The following is a 27,437-nucleotide window of genomic DNA, read 5'->3' as shown; positions in this document are numbered from 1 at the left end:
ATGTGAGCCTCACATGCATACATACATATACACATTTGAGAGAGCAAAGAGCATTGAGAGAGAGAGAGAGAGAGCAAGGAAAACATTGAGCATAGAGGGATCTTTTGTTCAACATTTGACCATCTCGGTCGAGCGCATGAAGCGAAATGATTGTGCTTTCGTATATTTTAGTAAGTTGTCTGGGGTGTTAACGCTCGAAAAAAAGTGAGCAAAACGCTTTACACTACGTGTCCGGTCTATGTGTTCTCTGGTTAGTGGTTCAGGGTATAAAAAGGTTGCGATGTTTTGCAAAACATCGATGCACCATTCAACATCGGTATCAGCGAAAACATCGGTAAAAATTGATTATAAAACATCGATGCACGATGCATCACTAAATGTGTTCGTCATACGAAAGTTTCGTTTTCCGGGGCGATCCTATTTTACCTGTTACATTTTCCTGTATTCAATGAAAAGTCTATAAATAATTATGCATAGAAGTACTTAATATTTGTTCGATTATTTCTGACCATAGTGTCTTGTATACTCACCTTTAAAAATGTTGGCTTGACTTAATAATCATACAATTTTTATTTGTTTTAATAACCAATTTTGCACCGTATCAATATATTTTTCAGAAAGTTTTAAGAAACGTCCTTCTGTCAGTTGACTTAGATTTATTTCAGATAGAGTACAATTCTGTATAATAATGAATACTAAACAATATCTGTAATTCAACTCTTTTTCTTTGATTTAGTAGTGGGTAATTTTATTTTCGTTTTGAGCCGCTAGGTGATGTTTTAATAAAACAGCGAATGTAAATATTTGTGCTGGTCGATATTAATGAATAAAATCTGGGAAAAAAATGGATGGCAAAATAAACACCAGACAGATAAACGGATATAGCAAAAGTTAGAAATAGATCAAATATTGCGGGCTTGACTCGATAGATATTAAGCTTTGGATTGTTACTATTATAAAACATAAAATCTGGTTCCCGTTCATCCGGTTTGTCAAAAATTATTTTGACGTTTTTCAGATATTTTTCAAATCCGTCTCTAATGTCGTTATTCTGCAAAGTCGCTTTGATGCCGAGGTATGGACGAATATTGTCTTCAATTATAGCCTATAATTGAGATAAAATTGAAATACATAGTTATAAAAGAATGTTCCATTAAACTTACAGCATGACCTTCAAAAACTTCAGAGAAAGGATCTATTTTATACATATAACAAGCAAGTGATTCGGCTATATTCTTCACGGAAACAACCAGTTGCTCTATTATATACGATTCGTTATCCTTAAACATCGTAGTTCGCAGCGGACTTAAAGGGGATTTCGCTGAAGATAATGTAAATGCAGGAAACCGTTTCATACAGAAACGCTCATGCTCCCACGATAATTTGGAGTCGGCTAGATTTATTTTTTTATGAATACCCTCCACTGTTAGGTTTTTGTTGTTATGGCCAGCGATTGATTTTAGAAGCTTAAAGTAATTACTTATTGAAGTCTTTTCTTTAGGTGGTTTTGAAACATGCATATATAATACATTTGGTTGATTGGAATCTAAGCTTCGGGTTATTGTATCAAGACATAACACAAACTCAACATTCTGAAAATAAAATAAGAATTGACAAAATATTATTAATATTAAAAGGGTAACGAAATATTATTATAAGTAGAATAAAGAAAAGAGGATTATTTTTAAGAAACACATTCATTTTTAAAATTAAGTTTTAACAATAAGCGTCACTCATTGGACGGAATTATTCGAGTAGATCTTATATCTAGTGCTTCACCGCATATCTGAATATATACTCACTATGGGAAAAATGATCGTTTATAGGGTACAAGGGTTTTGTTAAAATATACGTACGAGGAAAAAGGAGATATAGCAGATCCCATACGGTATATGCTCGTATGTATGATCACGTCGATTGACAGATAGAGATAGAAAATAGAATTGATTATGGGTTCCTCATTTGAAGAGATGTTTTTAGCTTAATATTATAATATTTAGATAGATAAATAGTCAAAATATTTATATATTACCATAGCTCGCAAATAACTTTTGACACTTTTTCGTTGTCTGCAAATAAGAGTCTTTCACTGACACAATCAAAAAGACTCAGACAGAAACTGATTTTGTCGCGACTGTCTTAGGTCTGCTCACGCTCTGAGCGAGACTGTTATTTCTGTTTTCGTTTCGTTCAATTCAGTCACTGATCGTTTGCTTGAGTTAAATGAAGCAAACAGTCTTTTGCGTATGTATGGGTAATCACACGCGATTGTTGCGTTCTTTGATGTATGTATGTATGCATGTATTTACATGCACACGAATGCAAAGATCATTTCTGTTGAGTTTTTTAGTCAAACAGTCTTTTGCTGAGAGTCTTTGTGTGAGCGAAAATAGTATTAGTCTTTACGCGAGTGTTATTTGAGAGCGTCACACGAATGAGTCATTGCAATGCGTCTGATCAAAACCGATTCTAAACAAAACAAAGTGTCGCTCAGAGCGATCTTCATGAAACTTTCAGATGATATGTAATTATAACCATAATATGCGTGCACTTGCCAAAGCACAAGCCTTTAGTATTTGAAATACGCCTTTTACAAAGGTGATGGTGAGGGGGTGGATTTAGGCGTGGGTGGTAAAACCGAAATTGTATAAATTGCATATAAGCATACATAAAAAATTTGGAGATATAATTTTATAACTGGTTTTCGATAAGGTTTTTTATCGATAAAAAAGATCGGGATGAGTTATCGATTTTTATTGATAAACTTGATATGCGCGCTGTAATTACGGACATTTTAAACAAAATTTGAAGTCTCTAGCTCTTATATCTTCTGAAATCGACGCGTTCAAACATACGGAGAGACGGACGGACGGACGGACAGAAAGACAGACGGACAGGGCCAAATCGACTCAGCTCCTCGTCCTGATCAAGAATATATATATACTTTGTGGGGTCTGCCACGCCTCCTTCTGCCTGTTACATACATTTCAACAAAACCATTATACCCTGATTTCCCATTGAAAATGGGTTCAGGGTATAAAAAAAACAAGTAAGAAAGCTCCAGTCGAGACTGCTCGACTAGGAGATACCCTGAACCCTCCAAGCTGATATTCTAATCATTCTGCACTTCTTTTATGCACACATACATACACATGCATCCACACGCACGCATAAGCCTGCGCTCTGCTAACTGCGCAGTAAGCAGCGACTGCGCTTGGGCTGCGCTGCAGTGTGGGCAATATTATGAGAATTTATTTGTTAAATAATTTCTTTTGTAGACATAAGATCTTAATGAAACTTTCAGAGTGTAATCATATGATGAATATGGGTGTACATTCCAAAGCACAAGTCTCTAGTATTTGAAATACGCTTTTTACAAAAGTGAGGGTGAGGGGGTGAATTTAAGGGTGGGGGGTAAATTTTAACAAAAACCGAAATTGTATAAATTGCATATAAGCATACATTAAAAATTTGGAGACTCTAGCAATAAGGGTGTAGAAGATATAATTTTATAACTGGTTTTCGATAAGGGTTTTTATCGATAAAAAAAGATCGGGATGAGTTATCGATTTTTAATGATAAACTTGATATGCGCGCTGTAATTACGGACATTTTAAAAAAAATTTGAAGTCTCTAGCTCTTATATCTTCTGAAATCGACGCGTTCATACATACGGACGGACGGACGGACGGACGGACGGACGGACGGACAGACAGACGGACAGGGCCAAATCAACTCAGCTCGTCGCCCTGATCAAGAATATATATACTTTGTGGGGTCTGCCACGCCTCCTTCTGCCTGTTACATACTTTTAACAAAACCATTATACCCTGATTTCCCATTTTCAATGGGTTCAGGGTATAAAAACATATTATACTATCCACTTTTAGTCTTTATTCAATATTCTTCCTGATTTAACAGCCTGGGAGGGTCCCGACCTTGTCAAAGTATGACAACTGTTTGGTTTATAATTTGTAAGTACTAAATAAACCTAGTTTCAAAATTTCATATTAAAATTTCAACACGAAGAATTTTGGACACCATTTCCATATGGCACCGTCCACTGTGCAACGGTACTTTGGCCAATGGGAGGTTGCCGCGCGATTTGGTGGGAAAGTGGCGTCATCCCAGATAACACCACTTTATCGTTTTTATGGGCACGAGTGGCATAAAAACGTCTGGAAAAAAGCCTGGTCATTTGGCCTAGACAGTGTAGAAGACAAAAAGTATCTATTAGCGGACGTTTGTTAAAAGAAAAAGCTAAAGAGTTCGCGTCTACTCTAAAAATACAAAATTTTGCGGCAAGTGAGGGCTGGCTTACGAATTTCAAAAAGTGGAATGATATCGAGTTTAAAAAAGTTTGTGGAGAAAGTGGTTCTGTTGATGATGCTGTTTGCTCAGATTGGCATAGTAAATTGAAGACACTGCACTATGGTCCAAACTTAGTTTTTTTGGCATAAAGTCTATTTTTCGATGTTAATGAATCGTTAAAATTTTTTTTTTGGCCCTCAAATACATATACGCAAATACATACGCATAGCATCAAGCATTCCAGCCTTATACACGCGCTCATTTGTATGTACACATAAATGCGTACTCTAGCATATTCTAAGAATCTCGTTGCGATTGATTTGTCTTTGCATTGTTTTTGAATTTCCAGCCACCGCTCAGGCTTTTCTTTGCTATGTGGCGTCATAACAATAATGTGATTTAGTTTTAACTACTGTTGATCGAAACGACGCGGTGGTGCTGTAGGCTGAAGAGCCGGCGATCTTTATTTTAGATATTTTGACATGAACATGCTATTCGGCTTGGGCGCGAGTTCAAATCCCGCGAAAAACACTTTTTGTAAATTGAAAACTTTTGTTATTTTAGCTTCTTTTATATTTTTTTTAATTCATAAAAATATTTTTTTTTTCGTATTATGAATATCTATTAAGCTTATTTATATGTAAAAATGCATAAATAGATGGCTGACGCATACAAATGTCGCTATTCGGGCACTGTAAATGCCGATTGCCACGCCCCTAGTGGCCGTAGACTCCTCATTTTTTGCCAGTTCTTAGAACGAGTAACCGGTAACCGGTAACCTAAATGCAAAATTTGAATTCTTACGCTCAAAAAATGTGAAAATTACAGGATATTTTTCGATATGCCACGCCCCTAAAGAGGCTTAAAAATTATTTTAAGGCATCGATAGAGGAGGCTACCAGTAACTCAGCTATTCAAATTTGAAGCTTCTAGCTCTTAAGCTGTACGAGATATAAACTTTTGCGGTTTGCCACGCCCCCTATGGGCGGACATATATTTACCATAGCTCGTTGGACTTGGGTGATCAACCCGCGTATATATACCAAATTTCAGATCTCTAGCATCAATAGTGCCTAAAATATAGCAGAATTCGAAAAATTACTACATCCTCAGGTCCAATTTGCCACGCCCCTAGTAGGCGTAGGTATATAATTTTTTCCCCATCTTCATAGAATCAAAACATCAGCTTAAAATTTCAGCATTCTCGGTTTATAACTTCAGGAGATACAGTTTTATCCGATTTGCCACGCCCCCAATGGGCGGAGATATATCCGCCATAGCGTGTGATCTTGGGTGGTCGGCGCGGACCTACATACCAGATTTCAGCTTTCTAGCTCGTCAACAAACATGATTTCTGGTATATCGGAAAATGCATTTTCCAATTTGCCACGCCCCTAGTGGGCGGATCGGGAAAATTTTAACACTTCATAAATCGGAGATATACACGAGAAAGTGTTCCAAATTTCAAGTCTCTAGCTTCAATAGCGCCGAAATAGATTGCGTTCATACGGACCGACGGACGGACATTGCACAAAACCAATATACTCATTTCACTTTCGTGAATGAATCTAAAAATTTCAAATTTCAAGTCTCTAACTCTTATATTTTCTAAGATCGACGCGTTCATACATGCGGACGGACGGACGGACAGATAGGCGGACAGGGCCAAATCGACTCAGCTCGTCGCCCTGATCAAGAATATATATACTTTGTGGGGTCTGCCACGCCTCTTTCTGCCTGTTACAAACATTTCAACAAAGCTATTATACCCTGATTTTCCATTTTCAATGGGTTGTAGTATTAAAAGTAGTGCATACTTTCGGGCTCTCGCTGTAGTTAAGTTGAGTTTAAGTTACTGCGGTCTCTAAACTCAAATTATATTAGTAGGCAGTAGGCCACTACAGGCTTCACGCCGTGGTAGTCGGAGCAATATGGAGGCCATGATGGAGGAGGAGCTGCAAGCTTTCGCGCGCCGTTTCTCGTTGCAGCGATCGCCGCAGCAACAACAGTGGGCGTTGCCGCAGCCGTCGACTTATAATCAGTCTCCAGCGGCTGAGTGCCAGGCACCCAATTTTTAAAAGAAGCGTTAGCTCAAATAGGAGTTACGCTAGAGGGTTTGTCTGCCCTATTTGGGGGGCAGCGGCATATAAATGCACTAATGAGAGAGGAGCTGGCTAGGCTGGTCAGTCTCCACAAGACGGCCGAAGCGTTCTGCAACCGACCGGTCAAAGACTGCGAGGTGCAGACCACGCTGGTCAAGAAAGTAGCTGAGAAGGCTAAAACAGCGAGCGTTAGTGCTACAGCAGGTAGTAATACGCCCAAGCGGTCAAGGGGAAGTTGCCACTGAGCAGAGGAAAATTCCCTCGAAAAAGCCGAGGCACAATAAAAGCGCAGCAAACCCAATAGAGCCAATGGCTCTACGGGCTGCAGCCGATAAAACCAACCAGGCAGGTCGACACACGAGTTCGAACAGCTGGACGGTTGTTAAGGGACGCAAGCCGCTGCAAAAACGTTCCAGAAGTGACGCCATCGCGGTTTCAGGTGTAGGTCCGAGTCTGTTGATCAGGGCTCAACGAGCACCGAAATTGTTTTAGTCACAGAGGAAGAAATCATAATAACTCTCCGGGGTCTTAGAACCAACACTGCCCAGGGCCGGACGGGATCCCAAATCGTGCGCTAAAGCTAGCCCTCGCCTTGCACCCTAGTACGTTCGCTGAATTATTCAACGAATGTCTAATTCAAGAGACGTTCCCGGCAAAATGGAGAGCCTAGAACCTGGTGTTGCTACCCAAGGCTGGCAAACCACCAGATGAGCCATTTTCATACAGACCGATCTGTCTCTTAGACACCATGGGAAAGGTGTTTGAGAAATTGATCTGCTCTAGACTGGAGACTGCGATTACTAGCGCCGGAGGCCTGTCACCAACTCAAATGGGATTCCGGAAGGCCCGGTCAACAACGGATGCGCTAAACAAAGTTGTTGGTCTGGCCACTTCCGCCATCCACGGCACAAGATGGAAGCATGGGACGAAGCAGTACTGCATTATTGCGACTCTGGACGTAAAAAATGCCTTCAATACAGCTAGTTGGGATATGATACTGAATGAGCTGTCACAATATAATATCCCTAAATATCTTAAAGAAACAATAAAGAGTTACTTCAGAGGAAGAACACTGGTATACAATACGAGTGAGAGTCCCCAAACTCATACAGTGTCAGCTGGAGTACCCCAAGGCTCTGTGCTGGGGCCTCTCCTATGGAATATCATGTACGACGGCGTACTGCGCTTGGAACAACCAGCAGGTGCGCACACCATTGGCTTTGCTGATGATGTAGCTGTCGTAGCCATAGGAAAGGAACTCAAAGATACAGAGGATATGTGCAGCGAAAGTATCAATCGCATACGAAGTTGGTTGACTGGAGCTGGGCTCGAGCTAGCGGCACACAAAACTGAAGTTGTCCTAGTCAGCAGTCGCAAAAGAGTGGAAACTGCCAATATAAAGATCGGCAACGTTACCATTGCGTCAAAGAGGGCGATAAAGTATCTTGGTGTCATGATAGACACAAGATTAACTTTCCGCGAGCACTTAGAGTATGTGCATAAAAAGGCAGCTGATTCTTGTAGAGCTCTCTCGAGAATTATGCTTAACACGCGGGGACTTAAACAGCAACGACGTCTCCTTCTAATGAGCGTCATTAGGTCCGTCATCCTCTATGCTGCGCCAATATGGGCAAGAGCGATGGCAACGCCGAGCTACAGCCGGGGCATTTGCGCAATCTACAGACTGAGCGCAATCAGAGTCAGCTGCGCTTTCAGGACTATGGTACCATTGGAGTACTTGGTCGCCGAAGCCGTGGAGCGTAACTCGCACGCGCCTGCGCGACTCAACGCTATCAGGGCGAACAGCATTGCACGATGGCAAAGAAAGTGGAATAGCTCAGCTAAAGGGCGGTGGACGCACAAGCTCATCCCGGAGCTCGAACCATGGGCCAACCGTAAAGACGGCGAGGTAAACTTCTACATTACGCAGATCCTCTCTGGACATGGATGCTTTCGGAGCTATTTGAAGCGCTTTGGCCACGAGGAATCTGACGAGTGCCCCTGGTGCGAGCGAGGGCATGTGGAAGACGCCAACCACATTCTTTTCGAGTGTGGACGGTTCCTAGAGGAGAGGCGTCGTCGGGAGGAGGCAGTGGGCCGCTCCATCAGAGCGGACAACATTGTCAACGCCATGCTGGAATCGGAGGAAGCTTGGGAACTAACTAGCACCTTCGCGGCCACAGTGATGATGGAGCTCGACAGAGTCGAGCGAATGAGAAGACGAGCTGTCCCAGGCTAAGGTAGCGCACAGTGCTTGCGAAGCAATGCTTTACGGCCGTCCCGCAAGCATCGCGCACTATCCTAGCCACCACGCAAGTTGCAATTTGTATTATAAAGATTGCCAATAAACGAATATAAAAAAAAAAAAAAAAAAAAAAAAAAAAAAAAAAAACACACACACACACACACACACGCACACACATACACAAACATTTACACACACACATACACAAACATTTACACACACAAATACACAAACACATACACACACAAGCATAAACACGCATGGGCTGCAGTGTGCGCTTACTATGAAAACTTAATTGTTTAATAACTTATTTTGTGGACGTACGATCTTCATGAAACTTTCTGATTATGATTATAAAATAAATGTATGCATGTATTTGCCAAAGCACAAGTCTCTAGTATTTGAAATACGCCTTTTACAAATGTGAGGATGAGGGGGTGGATATAGAGGTGGGGGTAAATTTTAACAAAAACCGAAATTGCATAAATTGCATATAAGCATACATAAACATTTTGAGACTCTAGCAATAAAGGTGTAGAAGATATAATTTTATAACTGGTTTTCGATAAGGGTTTTTATAGATAAAAAAGATTGAGATGAGTTATCGATTTTTAATGATAAACTCGATATCCGCACTGTAAATACGGACGTTAAAAAAAAATTAAGTGTCTAGCTCTTATATTTTCTGAAATCGACGCGTTCATACATACAGACAGACGGATAGGGCCAAATCGACTCAGCTCGTCACCCTGATCGAGAATATATATACTTTGTGGGGTCTGCCACGCCTCCTTCTGCCTGTTAAATACATTTCAACAATACCATTATACCCTGATTTCCCATTGAAAATGGATTCACGGTATAAAAATGGATCTCAAATAGCACATGACTGAGAACTGCGCAAGGTGATAGAGTCACCATGTCAACAGCAACGTCAAAGGTACTAGGACTACTACCTGGAGAAGACAACAGTATATTATAGGAGAATGCAAGCTGTACAAAGCGACAAGTGCTTTCCGATGTAGCACACATTTTTGATCCGCTTGGCATTTTGGCGCCAGTGGTAATCCAGCTCAAGATTCTAATCTAAGAACTTTGGTTGCTCTATTTGGATTGGGACTCTGAACTCTGAACTTGGCAGATGTATCTCGTCGATACAACAGGTCAATATACCCCGTTTCATACACAGTCGCATGGATCACATCGAGTTACACCACCAACACCATTCCAAGTTGGCCTTATTCGAGTTGGAGGACTTAGAGAAACACTCGATTGTACTACCTAACCACATTCGACTAGTTGAGCTGTTACTGAAGCATGAGCATCAGTTCAACCTTCATCTTGGTGTTTCGGAAATGTTTGCCATGATTCGTCAGAAATACTGAATACTTGGATCCCGAAACCTCATCCGTCGAATTAAGCATGGATGCCTAAACAGTTTCAAGCAGCGTCATCACACTGCGCAACAGCATATGGCTAACTTACCTGCCACTCGTGTGCGGCAGGCCTTTGCATTCGAACACAATAGAGTCGATTATGCTGGACCTGTCTTGCTTGAGGCAATAGAAAGGCTACATTTGTCTATTTGTTTGTATGGTGACATCATCACTACAACTAGAATTCGCAAGAGACCGAAGGACAGATACTTTCCTGCAGGAATGTATAGCGACAATGGGCGTAACTTCGTCGGTGCTATGCGCGCATTAAACGCATAATAAAAGGGTAACAAGGAAATTGTCGGAGTAAAGCATCAAGTGGTACTTCATTCCACTATATTCGCCACATTGGAAGCCTGCTGTGCGTTCCGTGAAGCTACACTTGCGACGAGTGGTTACCTTTGAGCACACTGCTTATACAGATAGAGGCAGTCGTAAACTAATGGACGGGAGTTTACGACAAAGAAATTGGATTCTTGTCACCAGCGCATATTTTAATCGAACGGACGTACACTGCAGTTCCTGATGGGAGCTACGCTGAGGTGCCAACCAATCACTAGGTACATTGGCAACACGTTCAGGCAATGCTTCAAGAATTTTAGAAACTGAAGTAATTTCCTAAAAAACTTGTAATACTTAATATTTGATTACCCGTAATGCTAAGCTGTCATCCATTTCAATCCATTTCTTAGATCCTTGGAAGTTAAGTAGTAATCCGGAGTCCGAAAGCAAGAATCCTAACCGATATTTTGGCGTAGTACTAACTGTGGTATGTAATTTACTAAATATTTCTATAAGTGCCATCAGAACCGCCGTATCAGCGTTTAATGGATAATCCTGAAAACAAAAATTGAAGTATTAGTTATTGATTGCCAATTATATGATATAAAGGATACAATTGTCATAGCATAACATAACACAAATATTAAAATGTGTGTTTTAATCAAAGCAGTTTCTATTTATTTTTTTTCTGCAAATTTGGGGCAAAGAGGATATGGCATCTAAAGTCCTAAAAATGTTTCAGAAATTTGAACTTACATTAATTATTCCAAATGTCTTCAAATTGGCTGTGATCAAAATAAGAGGTAAGATATTGCTATCGCCACCACTTTCCAGCTGTTGCATAGCAAAAGGATTTGGCACAAATTCTCCTTGAATAGTTGACACCTTACTGTTTTTATTTGCTACACCATTTTGGCCATCTACAGTGATGTGGTAACCATTGGCGTTCACTGATAATAAAAGTTGGCCAAGGGCAGTTTTGTTTTGGACATTGTTTTGGATTGGTGTTGATGTGATGTCATTTATAATATGTTCCAAGTTTTTGTTAAAAGGAGCAAAATAAACTGGAATGGGTATGGATTGAGAAAGCATTTGCTGCTCTAGCATTAAGATCTGATCCTTAACTTCGTTGCTTAAAGCTTGCACATTATCAGGCATCATAATGATTAGACCACCGGCTTTTTGACGGATCTTATTAAAATCACTTATGGAAATGTCCATTAACCTAAAAAACAACAAACAAAAACAAAAAAATTACTAATTAAATCATATAGATATATTGATATTGAGATATATACATTGTATTTATATAATCATAGTTTGTCAAGAAACACTTAAATACGCAACGAAAAAAATCAATACATAGATGCAAATATAAAAGTCATTTACTTTTTTTTCCAAACCTATTTATTAATCAATTCAATTAAGTTTGATTATAAGAAAAAGATTACAAAACCAAGAAGAAAGCTCTAGTCGAGACTGTTCGACTACGAGAGAAATTGATATTTCAAAAAGTCTTCTTACTGATTACACAAGAAACGCACTCAAAAACACACATAAGCACGCACGCATAAACACGAATTGGCTGAAGTGTGGGAATATTATGGGAACTTAATTGTTAAATAACTTTTTTGTGGATGGACTTCACGAAACTTGCAGATTATGACTATAATATATCGAAATTCTATAAAAAACATATATATCTATATTTGAATGGAGAAAACTAAATGCGCGCGTAATATACACGGACCTAGGAAACAAATTTCATGTCTCTAGCTCTTATATTTTCTGAGATCGTCGCGTTCATACATACGGACGGACGGTCGGACAGGGTTAAAAATGGCTGCAAAAAGGCCACTATATTTTCAGAATTAAATTAATCGCGGGAATGCATAGCATGCATAATCTCGAGAGAATCGACGACTTTAGGTTTTGACATCTTTTTTATTCCGCTTCAGGGCTTCATTTATTCTCGCTCTTTTCATGGAAGGCCGTAAGCTACCCAGTGGCGGAAATGCCCATTATTTTATCCATTACTCATGGATTACTTGTCGCCTATGTCCATGAAAAGACCGATTAAAAGCTCCATTACTTTCTTAACAAATGGCCGCGTTTTCTACCGAGTGCATGAAATAATTGAATTTTGTAATGCAGAAAGTAATGAAGTGACGAAGTTTCATTCGGTTCTTCATTACCACCCAATCGTAAACATTCACGAAAAGGAAATGTGTATATTGGTTTTGTGCAATGTCCGTCTTGCTGTCCGTCTGTCCGTATGAACACAATCTATTTCGGCGCTATTGAAGCTAGACTTGAAATTTGGAACACATACTCGTGCATATCTCCGATTTATAAAGTGTTAAAATTTTCCCGATCCACCAACTAGGGGCGTGGCAAATCGGAAAATTATCCGATATACCAGAAATCATGTTTGTTGAAGAGCTAGAAAGCAAATTCGGTAGGTCCGCGTCGACCATTCAAGATCACGAGCTATGGCGGATATATCTCCGCCCATTAAGGGGCGTGGTAAATCGTATACAACTGTATCTCCTAAAGTTATAAACCTAGATTGCAGTAAGCTGATGTTTTAATTCTATAAAGATGGGTGAAAAATTATTTATCTACACCTACTAGGGGCGTGGCAAATCGGGCCTGAAGATATTGTGATTTTTCGAATTCGGCTATATTTTAGGCACTATTGATCTAGAAATCTGAAATTTGGTATATATACGCGGGTTGACCACCCAAGTCCAACGAGATATGGTAGATATATGTCCGCCCATAGGGGGCGTGGCAAACCGCAAAAGTTTAAATCTCCTACAGTTTAAGAGCTAGAAGCTTCAAATTTCAATAGCTGAGTTACTGGTAGCCTCCTCTAGCGATGCCTCAAAAATAATTTGTACGCCTCCTTAGGGGCGTGGCATATCGAAAAATACCCTGAAATTTTCACATTTTTCGAGAGTAAGAATTCAAATTTTGCATTTAGGTTACCGGTTGCTCGTTCTAAGAACTGGCAAATGGGGAGTCTACAGCCAATAGGGGCGTGGCAATCGGCATTTATAGTGCCCATATTGCGGCATTTATATGCGTCAGCCATCTATATATGTTTTTGTACACATAAATAGGCTTAATAGGCATTGATAATACGGAAGGAAACATTTTTATAAAATAAACAAGTAAGAAAGCTCTAGTCGAGACTGCTCGACTACGAGATCCCCTGAACCTTGGAGTAATAGCTATTTCAATAATTTTTCGCGTCTTTCAGCTTACACAAGAAACACGCACACACACACACACCCACACATACACACACACACATACACCACACATACACACACACACACGCACATACACACACAAGCATAAACACGCATGGGCGCAGTGTGCGCTTACTATAAGAACTTAATTGTTTAATAATGATAAACTCGATATCCGCTCTGTAATTACGGACATTTTAAACAAAATTTGAAGTCTCTAGCTCTTATATCTTCTGAAATCGACGCGTTTATACATACGGACAGACGGACGGACAGACAGACGGGCAAGGCCATATCAACTCAGCTCGTCACCCTGATCAAGAATATATATACTTTGTGGGGTCTGCCACGCCTCCTTCTGCCTGTTACATACATTTCAACAAAACCATTATACCCTGATTTCCCATTGAAAATGGGTTCAGGGTATAAAAAAAAACATATTATACTATTCACTTTTAGTCTTTATTCAATATTCTTCCTGATTTAACAGCCTGGGAGGGTCCCGACCTTGTCAAAGTATGACAACTGTTTGGTTTATAATTTGTAAGTACTAAATAAACCTAGCTTCAAAATTTCATATTAAAATTTCAACACGAAGAATTTTGGACACCATTTCCATATGGCACCGTCCACTGTGCAACGGTACTTTGGCCAATGGGAGGCTGCCACGCGATTTGGTGGGAAAGTGGCGTCACCCCAGATAACACCACTTTACCGTTTTTATGGGCACGAGCGGCAGAAAGGCCCCGCTCCAAAGGCGAACAGGCGCCGTTGCCACACGAAGCAGGGCCTGTGGCTGGGTTATAAAAGACCACCGGCAGCTCCATACGGAAATTGAAGTCAACGCGAGTGACAAATAAGGTCATCAATGGACTCCCAGGACATCGTGGGAACAGCAAAGACATCCAGAGGGAATCCTTGCAACGACTTTCAGACGAGAAGAGGCAAACAGGATCGTCAGCGACACCAACGAGGTCATTGGTGCGGACGAGTGGAATGGCCTGTACATCCGAGCGAACCGCCGGAGTTTACAACTAGCGTGTCTTAGCACAACACTCTCCCAGCCGGAGTACGTTGAGCCAGCACTCGGCATTCTGTGGCAGGTGTGCCTTGCGAAAGCGAATCATCACATAATGTTACTATAAGTGAAGTGTAAAATTATAAACTTATTCAAGACAATATACTTTACGTGTTTGAACCATAAATCGAAAGTGACTAATTATTATCACAGGGGCTTCAACTAATAAATTTGTTAGCACGAACTCACAGTCAGCAGAAACTAGCCCAGCTTAGACGCGGGATAAACCGAAGGTTCCTTACAGCCTTTTACAAACTTAATGGTGAAGGGGTAATTTTGAACAAAATTCGAAATTGGTGACTATATTTGGCTACTTTATATTTCAAGACGTAGGAGATATAAATGAATTACTGATTTTCGTCGTTTTCAATCGATAACAAAATAACGGAGCAAGTTATACATTTTTTAAGAAAAGCTCGATACCTAGAAAAACAAATTTCATAACTCTATATCTTCTGAGAATGACGCGTTCAAACATACGGACAGACGGGCAAAGCTAATTCAACTCAGCTCGTCACACACACTCACTCTCAGAATCTACATTTAAAATATGGCGACTCTAGCTCTAATAATGAGACAGATGTACATTTCTTACTGATTTTCGGTAAAGTTTTTAACCGATATAAAAATAACGGGATCGATGAACTTGATATCCGCGCTATATATACGGACATTTAAGAAAATAATTTCAAATCTCTAGCCCTTATGGCTTCCGAGGTCTAGGCGTTCATACGGACGAACAGGGCTATATCGACTCAGCTCATCGCCCTGATCAAGAATATATACACTTCGTGGGGTCTGCCACGCTTCCTTCTGCCTGTTATATACATTTCAACAAAACCATTCTACCCTGATTTTCCACTGAAAATGGGTTCAGGGTATAAAAATGTGGTTGTTGTACAAAGTAAATCAACTGAATACTCCACCACAAAATTTATATGTCAACCCCATTGAGAATTAGTGGGCCCACCTCAAGCTTAGAGTCCAGGTGCACAAAGATTCTTTGAAAACTAACTCAAGGCAATATTTCTAGAGGAATTATCCCAAATTTCGGAAGAGAGATTTTGCAAGCTAGTAGAATCGATGCCAAAACATTTTAAGACAATTAAGACAATAAGATTTTGACTAAATTTTTCAATTATTTATGAAAAGTAATAAATAAAGTTATATTACATACTGTTATGATTTCATGGTTAATACTTCTAACTTTATCAACCTTCAAACAGAGTTGATCGGATATTGTAAAAATTAAAATTAAGAGCAAACGATTAAATGAACTATCACAAAATTTGGATAAATTTACGAAAATATCTAAAAACGTAAAACTTTAGTTGGAAGACCTCTATGTACAGATACACAAATCACACGCACCGACTCATACACCTTTGTGTATAGAATATTTTGTGATAAAAGTGTTGTTGAAGAACCATTTGTCATACTTGTAATTTTTTAGCACAATGTTTAGTTTTAATTACACGCGAACAAATAGCTGTATCAAGATCAATTATCAGATAAATCGATAAAACCAGAGTTGTATTGAGTAAGCACACGAACGTTGAACAGACCAGCGATAGTTTTTATAGTTAATATAAAAAATTAAAAAAAAAAAACAATATATATTCAATTTTCATTATAATTTGGTCATTCGAGCCGGATCCGTTGGGCATTGTTACTGAATTGTTAATGTGTTTTTTGTGTGCGTTTATTTGAGCTGTCCAAAGGTAGAAAAAAGCTAACCTGCTAACTCGTCTGTTGTTGATTACAGTCGACTCTTGTTATTTCAGACATGAGTTATTTCGAATCTCTCATTAATTCAAAGTTATCATGAGTCCCCTACAAAGTCTCTTTATATTGTATTTCGAATTAAGTCCATACATTTTTATGCACTCAGTAATTCGAACTAAAAAATCATTGCTAAGACGCGGTAATTCGTACTCATATGGTTAAACACTCGACAATTCGAATTTCCGAAGTTTCTTGGTGTGTTAGTAAGAACTTTGAATTTGAATTTTGGGAAAGTAACTTTACTGTGCGTGGTTGCGTGTTACGCATAAAACATAAGCACATTTTGATGCTCGCTTCCGCACGAATCGCTTCGTAAGTATACATATTAAAATTTTTTATTAAATGAGTCCTAAAAAGTATAAAAGTTTGACGATTGCTGAAAAGAAGAAACTAATTGGAAAAGTAGAAGGAGGTGAAGAAAAGCGATGTTGTAAATGAATTTAAGATTCCACTCAGTACTCTCTCATAATAAAGAACAAGGAGAATGTTACTGCTGCTCCAACTGCTGGGGCACGGAAGGGAACAAGTAAAGGTGAATTCCCTCGTCTGGAAAAAAGCCTGGTCATTTGGCCTAGACAGTGTAGAAGACAAAAAGTATCTATTAGCGGACGTTTGTTAAAAGAAAAAGCTAAAGAGTTCGCGTCTACTCTAAAAATACAAAATTTTGCGGCAAGTGAGGGCTGGCTTACGAATTTCAAAAAGTGGAATGATATCGAGTTTAAAAAAGTTTGTGGAGAAAGTGGTTCTGTTGATGATGCTGTTTGCTCAGATTGGCATAGTAAATTGAAGACACTGCACTATGGTCCAAACTTAGTTTTTTTGGCATAAAGTCTATTTTTCGATGTTAATGAATCGTTAAAATTGTTTTTGTCTTAAAGTAAATTCATCATACATTATAAAAATGATAATAAAAATCATTAGAAGTGAAACCAAAGCTTTATGAGAGCTTTTAAAAGTGAAAAGCTGATTATTGAATAAAAATTGGCTCAAAAATCATCTGTTGCTTTGTGTTCTGCCACACGCGTAAATTTTATCCAGAAAATTGAACTTAATTATGGAAAGTGAACTTCCAGGTATGCACTATCTAATGTAATGTTTTATTTTATGTATAGTTTGTGAATTTTAGTTTTGTGTAATGTTCAATTTATGTGTATTTTCTTAGAAAATTAACATGCGTTCTCCGTGTTTCGTGGAATATAACTAATAAGCTGTTCCATGGTGAAAGCAACTAATTGGTCCAGATTGTACTTGTGAGTCTTGTCTTCCATGGGAAACCAAAAACTCATCCCCGTTCGTCCCCCTTTTCTCACATTTTGTTAATTTATAGGCACGTTCGTGTTTAGTAACAACGAACTTATTGATATATGGCGCAGCAACAACCGGCAAATTCAATCGGTATCGGATTGGATTTACACCAATATAAATAAAAACAATATCGAATATGAGATAAAGAAAGAAATAGATAACAAAATCAGTAATTTTATTAGTTACATTCATAGATATCTACCCAAATGTAACTATATACTTGAACGGTTCATATCTAAGCATACTGTGTGGCTGGCGTCGAAAATATCAATTACTATTAATGAAAACTGCAAGACCCCACAGCAAACGGGACGCCCAACCTTATCCTATTTGCATCTATTACCAGCTTTAGCGATACCAGATAAATAATTCGAGTCTGGTTCCCCTAGGATCATTAGGCGAAAAAATAGACCAAAAAATAGTCGGATCAATACTATGGCTGATATATTTTACAGAGCTTTGGATTCATCGGATCCACTATTATCAAGTGTTTGCTTAAAGGAAAGAGAAAGAAAAAATAAAAAAATAAAAAAAAAAACAAAACATTTTCACAAGAGGTGCTAAATCTTTTAGAGCTTCCGTGTACAGCTTCAAATGACAACGAACTGGAAGATGATTCTGATGATAATGAGGATAATAATTATTATTATATTGAATAAGATGAAGAAGAAAATTAAATATAAATAAGTAAATAGATCAACAACAAAAAATTGTTTCTTTTAATTCTACAAAAAATATACTACTAGTTTGCAAGGGCGGCAAGAGTGGGCGTGGTCGCACTGATCCAAAATTTGGTGTACGAATTATTAGTGTCATAAAAATAAAATGTGCGAAGTTTGGATCTTATAAATAAATTTTTCGACTTTATGCCAAAAAAACTTAATCTGGACCATAGTGCACTGATAGAAAACCATGAAGCCCGAGACATTTATAGTACTGATGAAACTGGCCTATTTACATTTAAAGATGAAAAGTGTCATGGAGGAATATATAGTAAAGAGAGGTTGACAGTTCAATTTGCAGTAAATATGAATTGATCGGAAAAACTTAAGCTCTAAGTAATAGGAAAAGCAATGAAACCGCGATGCTTTAAAGGAGTGAAATCGTTTCCTACTGATTACTGTGCTAAAAAAAAAGCTTTGATGACAACAGAACTTTTTAAGAATCGGCTTCTAACAGTTAATGGAAACATGAAACGACAAAAGAGAAATCCCGACTTTCAGTCGGGCTGGATACGGATCTGTAATTGACATTACTTTTGTCACCTCATCCGTCATTCGGGAAACGACATGGAGGCATTGCGACAGATATACGGGCACCGATCATTCAGCACTTCTGTTACCAATAGATGAGCCAACTGCCAGGGTGCCAATCGTGTGGAGGGAATCGTATCGGTTGGATACTTTTGATCCCGCGACCTTTTCAGCGGCCATTCAGTCGCTGGGAACAATTAGTAATGCTGAGGCCAGAGCATGCCAACTAGTATCTCAACTACAGAGTGCCTGCAATAGCAGCATGTTACGTCGCAAGCAGTTCACCCGATAACAAGAGCCTACGTATTGCTGGAATGCACAAATATGTGACATTCGACGCCAATGTATTAAGGCGAGAAGAAGCTACCAACGGGCTCGCGGTAGGTCTCTTTTCTCGAAAAACAATTAGCTTACCAGACATCTAGAAGACAGTTGAAGAAGGCCATTCGGGCAAGCAAAAGAGAATGCTTCCTAGAGTGGTGCGACTAAGACGAATATGACCCTTGGGGCAAGGCATATAAGATAGTAGCTAAGAGACTATAGGCAGGTAAACAGGTGCAGCATACGGATCGTCTGGAGCTTAAATCAATTGTGGAAACGCTCTTTCCAGAACGTTTAAGCTCCATTCACGCCCCTGGGTCCGAGTCTGTTGATCAGGGCTCAACGAGCACTGAAATTGTTTTAGTCACAGAGGAAGAAATCATAGTAACTCTCCGGGGTCTTAGAACCAACACTGCTCCAGGGCCGGACGGGATCCCAAATCGTGCGCTAAAGCTAGCCCTCGCCTTGCACCCTAGTACGTGCGCTGAATTATTCAACGAATGTCTAATTCAAGAGACGTTCCCGGCAAAATGGAAAGCCCAGAACCTGGTGTTGCTACCCAAAGCTGGGAAACCACCAGATGAGCCATCTTCATACAGACCGATCTGTCTCTTAGACACCATGGGAAAGGTGTTTGAGAAATTGATCTGCTCTAGACTGGAGACTGCGCCGGAGGCCTGTCACCAAATCAATTTGGATTCCGGAAGGCCCGGTCAAAATAAACTGAAGTTGTCCTAGTCAGCAGTAGCAAAAGAGTGGAAACTGCCAATATAATGATTGGCAGCGTCACCATTGCGTCAAAGAGAGCGATAAAGTATCTTAGTGTCATGATAGACACAAGATTAACTTTCCGCGAGCACTTAGAGTATGTGCATAAAAAGGCAGCTGATTCTTGTAGAGCTCTCTCGAGAATTATGCTTAACACGCGGGGACCTAAACAGCAACGACGTCTCCTTCTAATGAGCGTCATTAGGTCCGTCATCCTCTATGCTGCGCCTATATGGGCAAGAGCGATGGCAACGCCGAGCTACAACCGGGGCATTTGCGCGATCTACAGACTGAGCGCAATCAGAGTCAGCTGCGCTTTCAGGACTATCTCCGATGACGCGGCGCTCGTCATAGCTGGTATGGTACCATTGGAGTACTTGGTCGCCGAAGCCGTGGAGCGGAATTCGCACACGCCTACTCAACGCTATCAGGGCGAACAGCATTGCACGATGGCAAAGAAAGTGGAATAGCTCAGCTAAAGGGCGGTGGACGCACAAGCTCATCCCGGATCTCGAACCATGGGTCAACCGTAAAGACGGCGAGGTAAACTTCTACATTACGCAGATCCTCTCTGGACATGGATGCTTTCGGAGCTATTTGAAGCGCTTCGGCAACGAGGAATCTGACGAGTGCCACTGGTGCGAGCGAGGGCATGTGGAAGACGCCAACCACATTCTTTTCGAATGTGGACGGATCCTAGAGGAGAGGCGTCGTCGGGAGGAGGCAGTGGGCCGCTCCATCAGAGCGGACAACATTGTCAACGCCATGCTGGAATCGGAGGAAGCTTGGGAACTAACAAGCACCTTCGCGGCCACAGTGATGATGGAGCTCGACAGAGTCGAGCGAATGAGAAGACGAGCTGTCCCAGGCTAAGGTAGCGCACAGTGCTTGCGAAGCAATGCTTTACGGCCGTCCCGCAAGCATCGCGCACATCTTAGCCATCACGCAACTTGCAACTTGTATTATAAAGATTGTCAATAAACGAATATAAAAAAAAAAAACAAGTAAGAAAGCTCTAGTCGAGACTGCTCGACTACGAGATCCCCTGAACCCTTGGAGCAATAGATATTTCAATAATTTTTCGCGTCTTTCAGCTTACACAAGAAGCATGCACACACACACACACACACACACACACACGCACGTACGCACACACAGGCATACATACACACACACGCATACAGACACGAACACGTACACACACTTACATACATATACACATACACAAACATTTACATACACATACATACATACACATACATACACGCATGGGCTGCACTGTGCGCTTACTATGAGAACTTAATTGTTTAATAACTTTTTTTGTGGACGTACGATCTTCATGAAACTTTTAGATTATGATTATAACATGAATATGCATGTAATTGCCAAAGCACAAGTCTCTAGTATTTAAAATACGTTTTTTTAAAAAATGAGGGTGAGGGGGTGAATTTAGAGGTGGGGGGTAAATTTTAACAAAAACCGAAATTGTATAAATTGCATATAAGCATACATTAAAAATTTGGAGACTCTAGCAATAAAGGTGTAGAAGATTTAATTTTATAATTGATTTTCGATAAGTTTTTTATCGATAATAATATTGGGAGGAGTTATTGATTTTTAAAGAAAAAATCGATATCCGCGTGGTATACACGGACATTAAAAAACAAGTAAGAACGTTGCAGTCGGGCGTTACCGACTGCGGAATACTCATTCACATCCCATCAACAATTTAGTAGTTAAGTTTCGTTCTAATACTGTAGAATATACAGGTTTTCCGATTTGCCACGCCCCAACTGGGCGTAGACACCTCATTTTTGGTCAGTTTTTAGAAAAGAGATAACGTTACCCTAACTGCAAAGTTTGAATGCTTACCCTAAAAAATGTGAAAATTACAGGGTATTTTTCGATATGCCACGCCCCTAAAGAGGCGTAAAAATTATTTTTGGGGAATCGATAGAGGAGGCTACCAGTAACTCAACTATCCAAATTTGAAGCTTCTAGCTATTATACTTTAGGAGATATAAACTTTTGCGGTTTGCCACGCCCCCTGTGGGCGGACATATATCCGACAAAACTTTTTGGTCTTGGGTGATCAGTCCGAGTATATATACAAAATTTGAGGTCTCTGCCATCAATAGTGTCCAAAATATGGGAGAATTTTAAAAATCACTATATCTTCAGGTCCGATTTGCCACGCCCCCAACGGGCGTAGACTTATAATTTATCTTCAGACTTTATAGAATCATACCATTAGCTGACGTGCAAAATTTCAGCATTCTAGGTTTACAACTTTAGGAGATACAGTTTTATCCGATTTGCCACGCCCCCAATGGGCGTAGATATATCCGCCATAGCTCGTGATCTTGGGTGGTCAACGCGGACCTACATACCAAGTTTCAGCTTTCTAGCTCTTCAACAAACATGATTTCTGGTATATCGGAAAATGCATTTTCCGATTTGCCACGCCCCTAGTGGGCGGATCGGGAAAATTTTAACACTTTATAAATCGGAGATATACACGAGTATGTGTTCCAAATTTCAAGTCTCTAGTTTCAATAGCGCCGAAATAGATTGCGTTCATACGGACAGACGGACAGACGGACGGACGGACAGACGGACAGACGGACGGACAGCAAGACGGACATTGCACAAAACCAATATACTGATTCACTTTCGTGAATAAGTATAAAAATTGTGGTCTCTAGATCTTGTATCTTCTGAAATCGACGCGTTCACACATACTGACAAACGGACAGACAAACAGACAGACTGATCAAGAATATGTATACTTTGTAGGGTCCGCCACGCCTCCTTCTCCCTGTTACATGCATTTCAACAAAACCATTATACCCTGATTTCCCATTGAAACTGGGTTCAGGGTATAAAAATCAAAAATAAGAGTTATGATTTGATTTTTATATAAAAATTGTTCTGTAATACTTATTTTTGATTTTTATCATAAAAATCAATTTTAATAATTAAATATAATTTTTTAAAAATAAATTACAAATAAAAGTTTATCTATTTTTTGAATTCGCCATAAAAGAAATCCCTAAGTGTGTTTTCCTCTCTCTTTTTGGGAGTTCTTTTAACCCTCAATTATTATAACCTGAACCCATTTTCAATGAGAAATCAGGGTATAATGGTTTTGTTAAATGTATGCAACAGGCAGAAGGAGGCGTGGCAGACCCCATAAAGTATATATATTCTTGATCATGGCGACGAGCTGAGTCGATTTAGCTCTGTCCGTCTGTCCGTATGTTTGAAAGCGTCGATCGCAGAAGATATAAGAGCTAGAGACTTGAAATTTGAAATTTTTTTCCTAGGTCCGTGTATAGCACGCGCATATCGAGTTTTTCCTTAAATATCGATAATTCGCCCCGTTATTTTGATATCGATTAAAAATATTATCGAAAACTAGTAATAAATTTATAACTTCTACACCTTTAAAGCTGGAGTCTCCAAATTTTAAATGTATACTGATATGCAATTTTGGTTTTTGTCAAAATTTACCGTCACCCCTAATTCACCCCCTCACCCACACTTTTGTAAAAGGCGTATTTCAAATACTAGGGACTTGTGCTTTGGGAAATACATGTATATCACAATCTGAAATTTTCATGAAGAAAGTACATCCACAAGAAAAGTTATTGAACAATTAGGTTCCTATAGTAAACCACCACTGCAGTGGTGGATGAAAATGTGACGGATCTGGCATCTTCATCTGCAATGGGTAGACCGAAGCTAAACTATTCAGATGCTGGAGAGCGCCTAAAAAGAAAGTTAGCATGTGACCTAGCATCGGATAATAATTTTTCCACGCCTCATTTGCTTCACGCGGCTTCAGTTTCTGCAAAGAAAGCCAAACAGGATGAATTAGCGACAGTTTTAAAAGTCGTCAGGCATGAAGACTGCTCTGAACTAAAAAGAACCTTGTTTCCAAATGAAGTCACACCTCTTACTTCGGAAGAAGCACTGGCTTTTTTATTGGAAAATGGATTGACAAAACAGCAGTACATTAACATCCAACAACTTAACAAATCTCGTGGATGCGATATTTTTCCACCGTACTCAGCCCTCCTGGAAATGAAAACGGTTTGCAGACCACCCCAAATACAAATTTCGGAAAGTTGTGCACAGGTTTCAATGCAAAATATCCTAGACCATACAGCCGAAAGAATTATGGAATTGCAAAAAGATGTTTTAGCTGAAATTGATGATATTTCAAATTGCACATTAATAACAAGCTACGGCTTCGATGGATCAACGGGTCAAAGCATTTATAAGCAACAGTTTCATTCGGATGAACCTGCTTCCCTTGATCTTTCACTTTTTGTCACCACAATAATACCACTGGAATTAAAAGATGAAAATCAACGTATCATCTGGAAAAACAGAGCTCCACAGTCTGTTAGGTTCTGCCGGCCTTTAAAAATTGAGTATGCAAAGGAAAGCCAGACTAAAATATTACTCGAAAAAAAATGTTTGGATGTTCAAATCGCCACCTTAAAGGATTATTTATATAAAAAGGGGGACAAAGAAGTTGTCATTAAATATGCTATGCAAATGACACTTATTGATGGCAAGGTGCTTAACACCTTAACTGGAACGACATCCACTCAGTGCTGCCCAATATGTGGTGTAAAACCAACAGAGCTTCTGGAAACCACAGATTTTTATTCAGAAAACTTTGCACCAAGACCTGAAAGTCTTCAATACGGCGCGAGTCCATTGCATGCCTGGATTCGTTTTTTTGAATTCGTCCTAAATGTGTCATATAGGCTCGAAATTCGAAAGTGGCATATTAAGCAGGCTGACAAAATGGAAGTAATGTCTCGAAAAAAGAATATTCAAGACATGATGTGGAAACAAATGGGTCTCCATATAAACATGCCCAAGCAAAACGGTAGTGGCAATAGTAATGACGGAAACACAGCCAGAAGAGCCTTCTCTAATACCCGTTTGTTTTCATCAGTAACAAACTTTGATCAAGCCCTTCTACACAATTTCTTTGTTATTTTGATTACCATTTCGTCTCACTATTCTGTAGATGTTGACAAATTTAAGGAATTTTGTAGGAGCACATTTTCAATGTACTTAAGTATATATCCTTGGTACCCAATGTCTCCGACTGTCCACAAAATATTAGTACACGGCTGGCAAATTATGAACTCATCCTTAGTTCCGGTTGGATGTTTAGGCGAAAATGCTTCAGAAGCTCGGAACAAATATTATAAAAGTGACAGAAAATCACATGCAAGAAAAAATAGCCGACTAAACACCATGGCTGATGTGTTTTATAGAGCAATGGATTCATCAGATCCGCTTATATCAAGCATATGTCTGAATAAAAGACAAAATCGAATTAAAAAGAAAAATCTTCCACAAGATGCCATATATCTTTTAAAGGCAGTATCTCCGCCGACCCAGAAAACTATTAATTCCGATCCGGAAAATTCAGATTCGGATTCTAATTTAGATCACGAATCTGACTGTGAAGAGCAATATAACATTATTTTAGACAACGAGGAAGAATAAAAAAATGTATTAAAAAAAAAAATTTTTTTAATAAAATTTTTTAATGTACTAGGGCAGGTGGGTGAAGACATGGGCCAATTAAAAAAAAAATAAATCCGAAATTCTATAAAAATTTAGCAAAAACATGTACCAAATTTCAAGGCTCTAACTTTAAAATTGGACTTTATGCCAAAAAATCCGACTTTCTGACCATAGTGCACTGCAGCCAATGCGTGTTTATGCGTGCATGCGTATCTCTGTGTGTGTGCGTGTGTGTGTGTATGCTTTTGTGTGTATGCGTGTGTGTGTGTGTGTGTGTGAAAGACACGAAAATTGATTGAAACAGCTATTGCTCGAAGGGTTCAGGGGATCTCGTAGTCGGGCAGTTTCGGCTAGAGCTTTCTTACTTGTTTTAAAATGCGTAACTCTTATTTGCGATCCCTGGAAATAGCTATTGCTCGAAGGGTTCAGGGGATCTCGTAGTCGAGCAGTCTCGACTAGAACTTTCTTACTTATTATACCCCGAACCCATTTTCAATGGGAAATCAGGGTATAATGGTTTTGTTGAAATGCATGTAAAAGGGAGAAGGAGGTGTGGCAGACCCTACAAAGTATATATATTCTTGATCAGGGCGACGAGCTGAGTTGATTTGGCCCTGTCCGTCTGTCTGTCCGTTTGTCAGTATGTTTGAACGCGTCGATTTCAGAAGATGCAAGATCTAGAGACCTCAATTTTTTTTTAATGTCCGTGTATACCACGCGGATATCGATTTTTTCTTTAAAAATCAATAACTCCTCCCGATATTATTATCGATAAAAAAACTTATCGAAAATCAATTATAAAATTAAATCTCCTACAACTTTAAAGGTAGAGTCTCCAAATATATATGATATGCAATTTATACAATTTCGGTGTTTGTTGAAATTTACCCTCCACCCGCACCCATATATTTGTAAAATGCTTATTTCAAATACTAGAGACTTGTGCTTCGGCAAATACATGCATATCCATATTATAATCATGATCAGAAAGATCATATCCACAAGAAAAGTTATTAGGCAATTAAGTTCTCATAGTAAGCCCACACTGCAGCCCATGCGTGTTTAGGCGCGGGTGCTTGTTTGCGTGTATGTGTGTGTATATGTGTATGTGAGTTTATGCGTGTGCGTGTGTGTGTATTTGTGTGTGTGCGTATGCGCGTGTGTGTGTGTGTGTTTGTGTGTGTGTGTGTATCTTGTGTAAGTAGAAAGATAAAAAATAAGAGTTATGCCTTAACTTTTATTATAACAAGTGAGAAGACACTAGTCGAGACTGCTCGACTAGGAGATACCCTGAACCCTCCAATCTGATATTTTGATCACTGTGCACTTCTTTTCGGCACACGCACGTATTAGAACGCGCTCTGCTAACTGTACAATAAGCAGCGACTGCACTTGGGCTGCGCTGCAGTGTGGGAAACATTATAAGAATTTATTTGTTAAATAATTTAATTTCTAGACGTACAATCTTAATGAAAATTTCAGAACATAATCATAATGTGCAAATATATGTACATTCTAAAGCACAAGTCTCTAGTATTTGAAATACGCTTTTTACAAAGGTGATGGTGAGGGGGTGGAAATAGGAGTGGGGGGTAAATTTTAAATTTAAAATTTTGAAGCTCTAGCGCTAAAGGTTTACGTTATTAAATAACTAGCTTTCGATAAGGTTTTTAATCGATATTAAAATATCGAGAGTAGTTATCGATATTTAGAGAAAAACTTGATATGCGCGTGA

The 27,437-nt window shown here is 39.3% G+C and overlaps 1 protein-coding gene and 1 long non-coding RNA gene across 2 annotated transcripts in view; one reads left to right on the top strand and one right to left on the bottom strand.

The window, feature by feature from the left end:
* The first annotated feature begins 426 nt into the window (after nt 1-426).
* LOC149270071 (uncharacterized) lies at nt 427-4,829 on the top strand. Its single transcript, XR_016269487.1, has 3 exons — nt 427-441; nt 3,922-3,974; nt 4,030-4,829. It is a non-coding gene; the product is annotated as an uncharacterized LOC149270071 (long non-coding RNA).
* Nucleotides 637-27,437, bottom strand: part of LOC108620430 (BOS complex subunit ncln) — a 41,446-nt gene continuing 14,645 nt past the window's right edge. The window contains exons 3-6 of the mRNA XM_089465741.1: nt 11,133-11,601; nt 10,746-10,931; nt 1,164-1,592; nt 637-1,105 (exon numbers count right to left, since the gene is read on the bottom strand). Coding sequence (XP_089321867.1) covers nt 749-1,105; nt 1,164-1,592; nt 10,746-10,931; nt 11,133-11,601 — 1,441 coding nt within the window. The 3' untranslated portion in view covers nt 637-748. The remainder of the gene's footprint in view (nt 1,106-1,163; nt 1,593-10,745; nt 10,932-11,132; nt 11,602-27,437) is intronic.

The sequence above is a fragment of the Drosophila arizonae genome, chromosome 3 (assembly GCF_054131065.1).
Source record: "Drosophila arizonae isolate 15081-1271.41 chromosome 3, UAZ_ARI_1.0, whole genome shotgun sequence".
Taxonomy (NCBI): Eukaryota; Metazoa; Arthropoda; class Insecta; order Diptera; family Drosophilidae; genus Drosophila; species Drosophila arizonae.
This window is presented reverse-complemented; position numbering and strand designations above follow the sequence as displayed.